General features: G+C 60.1%; 1 protein-coding gene across 1 annotated transcript in view; it reads left to right on the plus strand.

Annotated features, from left to right (window-relative positions):
* Positions 1–1,718: 1,718 nt before the first annotated feature.
* CDC42BPA (CDC42 binding protein kinase alpha) overlaps positions 1,719–5,641 on the plus strand; it is a 165,393-nt gene continuing 161,470 nt past the window's right edge. Inside the window, 1 exon segment of the mRNA XM_075341427.1 lies at positions 1,719–2,066. Within this exon segment, the coding sequence (XP_075197542.1) occupies positions 1,886–2,066 (181 nt within the window). The 5' untranslated portion in view covers positions 1,719–1,885.

Here is a 5,641-nt window from a genome sequence, read left to right on the forward strand (position 1 = left end):
TGTCTCCCTCTCTCTCTGTCCTCTGCCTCTCCATCCCCCCTCGGTCTCTCCTCCTGTCTTGCTGTCCTCCCTTGCCTCTGTGTTCCCCTCTCTCTCTCAGTCACCTCTGTCTCTTCTCCTGCCTCTCCATTCTGTCTCTTCTCCTGCCTCTCTGTCTCTTCTCCTGCCTCTGTCCCCCTCTCTCTCTATCCGTTCCCTCTGACTATGTCCTCCTCTGTCTCTTCTCCTACCTGTGCCCCTCTCTGACTCTCTCTCTCCATCCCCCCTCGGTCTCTCCTCCTGTCTTTCTGTCCTCCTTTGTCTCTGTGTCTCCCTCTCTCGCTCTCTGTCCTCTGCCTCTCCATCCCCCCTCGGTCTCTCCTCCTGTCTTTCTGTCCTCCTTTGTCTCTGTGTCTCCCTCTCTCTCTGTCCTCTGCCTCTCCATCCCCCTCGGTCTCTCCTCCTGTCTTGCTGTCCTCCCTTGCCTCTGTGTTCCCCTCTCTCTCTCAGTCACCTCTGTCTCTTCTCCTGCCTCTGTCCCCCTCTCTCTCTATCCGTTCCCTCTGACTATGTCCTCCTCTGTCTCTTCTCCTGCCTATCTTCCTCTGCCTCTCCATCCCCCCTCGGTCTCTCCTCCTGTCTCTCAGTCCTCCTTTGCCTCTGCGTCCCCTCTCTCTCTCCGTCCCCTCTGTCTCTTCTCCTGCCTCTCCATCCCCCTCTCTCTCTCCGTCCCCCCTGACTCTCTGTCCTCCTGTCTCTTCTCCTGCCTCTCAATCCCCCCTTGGTCTCTCCTCCTGTCTCTCTGTCCTCCTCTGCCTCTGTGTCCCCTCTGTCCTCCTTTGCCTCTCCATCCCCCCTCTGTCTCTGTCCCCCCTCTCTCTCTGTCCTCCTCTGCCTCTCCATCCCCCCTCTGTCCCCCTCTCTCTCTCTCTCTCTGTCCTCCTCTGCCTCTCCATCCCCCCTCTGTCTCTTCTCCTGCCTGTCTGTCCTCCTCTGCCTCTATACCCTCTGTTCTTCTGCCTCTCTATCCCCCCTCGGTCTCTCCTCCTCTGCCTCTGTCCCCCTCTCTCTCTCTCTGTCCCCCCCTCTCTCTCTCTCTGTCCCCCTCAGTCTGTCCTCCTCTGTCTCTCTGTCCTCCTGCCTGTCTGTCCTTCTCTGTCCCCCCCCCTCTCTCTCTGTCCTCCTCTGTCTCTCTGTCCTCCTGCCTGCCTGTCTGTCCTCCTCTGCCTCTATACCCTCTGTTCTTCTGCCTCTCTATCCCCCCTCGGTCTCTCCTCCTCTGCCTCTGTCCCCCCCTCTCTCTCTGTCCCCCCCTCTCTCTCTCTGTCCCCCTCAGTCTGTCCTCCTCTGTCTCTCTGTCCTCCTGCCTGTCTGTCCTTCTCTGTCCCCCCCTCTCTCTCTGTCCTCCTCTGTCTCTCTGTCCTCCTGCCTGCCTGTCTGTCCTCCTCTCTCTCTGTCCTTCTCTGCCCCCCTCAGTCTGTCCTCCTCTGTCTCTCTGTCCTCCTGCCTGTCTGTCCTCCTCTGTCTCTCTGTCCTCCTGCCTGCCTGTCTGTCCTCCTCTCTCTCTGTCCTTCTCTGCCCCCCTCAGTCTGTCCTCCTCTGTCTCTCTGTCCTCCTCTGTCCCCCTCTCTCTCTCTCCGTGCCCCTGTGACTCTCCCTCCGGCCTCCATCTTCCCGGCTGCTCTCGTGTCTCCTCCTCCGTCCCCTCCTCCCGGTCTCTCCTCCTCCCCCTCCTCCTCCTCCTCTCCCCTCGGAGCCCGCAGGATCCTGTGTGTCCGCGGTCTCTCATCCTCTCTCTTCCCTCAGGACATGGCGGGCGGGGCCGGGCGGCGGCGGGTGAGCCGGCGGGCGGGTGCCGGCTGCGCAGCGCGGTGAGGAGCCGGCGGGTGAGCCGAGGAGGCTGAAGATGTCGGGGGAGGTGCGGCTGCGGCGGCTGGAGCAGCTGCTGGTGTCCGGGCCGGGGCTGCGCGGCTCCCCGGGATGGATGAGTGTGGAGAGCCTGCTGGACGCGCTGCTCTGCCTGTACGACGAGTGCTGCGGCTCCCCGCTGCGCCGCGACAAGAACATCAGCGACTACATCGACTGGGGTGAGTCACCCGGATCCGGGTCACCTGTCTCCTCCGTGCTGCTGCTAGGGGGCGCTGCTCCGGGAGTGGGGTCACTGGGCGATGTCATCAGGGGGGACGGGAGCCGGGGTCAGAGCTGTGCACTGCAATGTCATCAGTGATGTGCCCCTGGGGGGATGGGGGTGTCCTCTGTGCCCCTGGGGGGGATGGGGGTGTCCTCTGTGCCCCTGGGGGGGATGGGGGTGTCCTCTGTGCCCCTGGGGGGGATGGGGGTGTCCTCTGTGCCCCTGGGGGGGATGGGGGTGTCCTCTGTGCCCCTGGGGGGGATGGGGGTGTTCTCTGTGCCCCTGGGGGGGATGGGGGTGTCCTCAGTGCCCCTGGGGGCATGGGGGTGGATCCACTGTGCCCATGGGGTGTGGGGGGATCCACTGTGCCCATGGGGTGTGGGGGGGGTGTCTTCTGTGCCCTGTGGGGGCCATTCAGCTCCTGGGTGATCTCTGATCTGGGCTCATTCTCCCATGTCTCTGGGGTGTCACCAGCAGGATGGGGCCAGTGACATCTGTTAGGGGTGGAGGTTGCGGGGGGCACAGCCTCTCCAGGGTCACCCCCGGCCTCCCCCATCGGTGCTCCCTGCAGCTGTGGTGATGCTGGGCTCATTCTGTGGAGGCGCGGTGCAGCTGCACATGTCCTGGCAGTTATGTGACATCAGATTATTAGTGACTTGCTGCTTTCTCTTTCCTCCTTCCTCTTCTTCCTTCCTCTCTCGTCCGTTCTCTTCCATCTTTTCCTTCTTTCAGTTTCCTTTTTCGTTTCTGCTTCCCCAACCTTTCCGCTTCTTTCTTTTTCTTCTAATAACATGTTCTTCATTCCTTCCTTTTCTGTTCTGTCCTTTTACTTCCATCCTTTCTTTCAATTTTTCTTCTTCCCTTTGTTCCATCCATTTCCTCCTTACATCCTTCTTCCACACTTCCTTTTCCTTTCCAAACTTCCTTCTTTTTTGTCTCTCTTTGCAACTCTTCATTGTCTTTCTTTTTCTTTCCTTCCAATATGCTTTTTTTCCTTCTGACCTTTTTTCTTTTTTTCTCTTACTTTCTCTTCTTTCCTATCTATTCTGCCTCTTCCATCATTTCTTTCTGTCTTTCCATCTTCCATCAAACTTCCTCCCCGCCCTTCCTTTCCTCTCCTCCCGCCCTTCCTTTCCTCTCCTCCCGCCCTTCCTTTCCTCTCCTCCCGCCCTTCCTTTCCTCTCCTCCCGCCCTTCCTTTCCTCTCCTCCCGCCCTTCCTCTCCTCCCGCCCTTCCTCTCCTCTCGCCCTTCCTTTCCATCTATCCTTCCTCTTCATCCATCCACCCATCTATCCTTCCTTCCGCTTCATCCATCTATCCATCCTTTCTTTATCCATCCATCCTTTCTTCCTCTTTATCCATCCTTCCTTCCTCTTTATCCATCCTTCCTTCTTCTTTATCCATCCTTCCTTCCTCTTTATCCATCCTTCCTTCCTCTTTATCCATCCTTCCTTCCTCTTTATCCATCCTTCCTTCCTCTTTATCCATCCTTCCTTCCTCTTTATCCATCCTTGCTTCCTCTTTATCCATCCTTGCTTCCTTCCTCTATCCATCCTTCCTTCCTCTTTATCCATCCTTGCTTCCTTCCTCTTTATCCATCCTTGCTTCCTCTTTATCCATCCTTGCTTCCTTCCTCTTTATCCATCCTTGCTTCCTTCCTCTTTATCCATCCTTGCTTCCTTCCTCTTTATCCATCCTTGCTTCCTTCCTCTTTATCCATCCTTGCTTCCTTCCTCTTTATCCATCCTTGCTTCCTTCCTCTTTATCCATCCTTGCTTCCTTCCTCTTTATCCATCCTTGCTTCCTTCCTCTTTATCCATCCTTGCTTCCTTCCTCTTTATCCATCCTTGCTTCCTCTTTATCCATCCTTGCTTACTTCCTCTTTATCCATCCTTGCTTCCTTCCTCTTTATCCATCCTTGCTTCCTTCCTCTTTATCCGTCCGTCCGCCCTTCCTCTTTATCCGTCCGTCCGCCCTTCCTCTTTATCCGTCCGTCCGCCCTCTTCATCCGTCCGCCCTTCTTTCTTCATCCATCAATCCTTCTTTATTGCCTTCCTTTTTTCTTTTTTTCTTTTCCTCCTCCCTTCCGCCCTTTCCTCCCGCCCTTTCCGCCCTTTCCTCCCGCCCTTTCCTCCCCCCCCTCCCGCCCTTTCCTCCCCCCCCTCCCGCCCTTTCCTCCCCCCCTCCCGCCCTTTCCTCCCCCCCCTCCCGCCCTTCCGCCCTTTCCTCCCCCCTTCCGCCCTTTCCTCCCCCCCCCTTCCGCCCTTTCCTCCCCCCCCTTCCGCCCTTTCCTCCCCCCCCTTCCGCCCTTTCCTCCCCCCCCCTTCCGCCCTTTCCTCCCCCCCCCTTCCGCCCTTTCCTCCCCCCCCCTTCCGCCCTTTCCCCCCCCCCCTTCCGCCCTTTCCCCCCCCCTTCCGCCCTTTCCCCCCCCCCCTTCCGCCCTTTCCTCCCCCCCCCCCTTCCGCCCTTTCCTCCCCCCCCCCTCCGCCCTTTCCTCCCCCCCCTTCCGCCCTTTCCTCCCCCCCTTCCGCCCTTTCCTCCCCCCCCCCTTCCGCCCTTTCCTCCCCCCCCTTCCGCCCTTTCCTCCCCCCCCTTCCGCCCTTTCCTCCCCCCCCTTCCGCCCTTTCCTCCCCCCCTTCCGCCCTTTCCTCCCCCCCCCTTCCGCCCTTTCCTCCCCCCCCCCTTCCGCCCTTTCCTCCCCCCCCCCTTCCGCCCTTTCCTCCCCCCCCCTTCCGCCCTTTCCTCCCCCCCCCCTTCCGCCCTTTCCTCCCCCCCCCCCTTCCGCCCTTTCCTCCCCCCCCCTTCCGCCCTTTCCTCCCCCCCCTTCCGCCCTTTCCTCCCCCCCCTTCCGCCCTTTCCTCCCCCCCCCCTTCCGCCCTTTCCTCCCCCCCCTTCCGCCCTTCCCCCCCCCCCTTCCGCCCTTTCCTCCCCCCCCCCCTTCCGCCCTTCCCCCCCCCCTTCCGCCCTTCCCCCCCCCTTCCGCCCTTTCCTCCCCCCCCTCTTCCGCCCTTTCCTCCCCCCCCCTTCCGCCCTTTCCACCCCCCCCCCTTCCGCCCTTTCCACCCCCCCCCCCTTCCGCCCTTTCCTCCCCCCCCCTTCCGCCCTTTCCTCCCCCCCCTTCCGCCCTTTCTTCCCCCCCTTCCGCCCTTTCCTCCCCCCCCCCCCTTCCGCCCTTTCCTCCCCCCCCCCTTCCGCCCTTCCCTCCCCCCCTTCCGCCCCCCCTTCCGCCCTTTCCTCCCCCCCTTCCGTTGTTCAGCGTCCTCCTTGGTGGTCTGTCGGAGGGGTTCTGGGGGTCCGCTCTTATGTCATTGGCTTGCAGATAGTTCATGTACAACTTTTCATACCTAATATTTGACTTGTGGAGAATTGTTATAAGTTTTGGGGACTGGATCACATGAGATTTTGTGTGTATATGAGGGAGTCCCCCGCACAGGAGCATGTTGTGCTGCCCTCCCGCTCTAGTGTGGTCACTCCCATGGCCGGGACTCCTTATACATTGATCTCTCCTATACACCTACAGTAAGCCGGGTG

The sequence above is a fragment of the Anomaloglossus baeobatrachus genome, chromosome 3 (genome assembly GCF_048569485.1).
Source record: "Anomaloglossus baeobatrachus isolate aAnoBae1 chromosome 3, aAnoBae1.hap1, whole genome shotgun sequence".
Lineage (NCBI taxonomy): Eukaryota > Metazoa > Chordata > Amphibia > Anura > Aromobatidae > Anomaloglossus > Anomaloglossus baeobatrachus.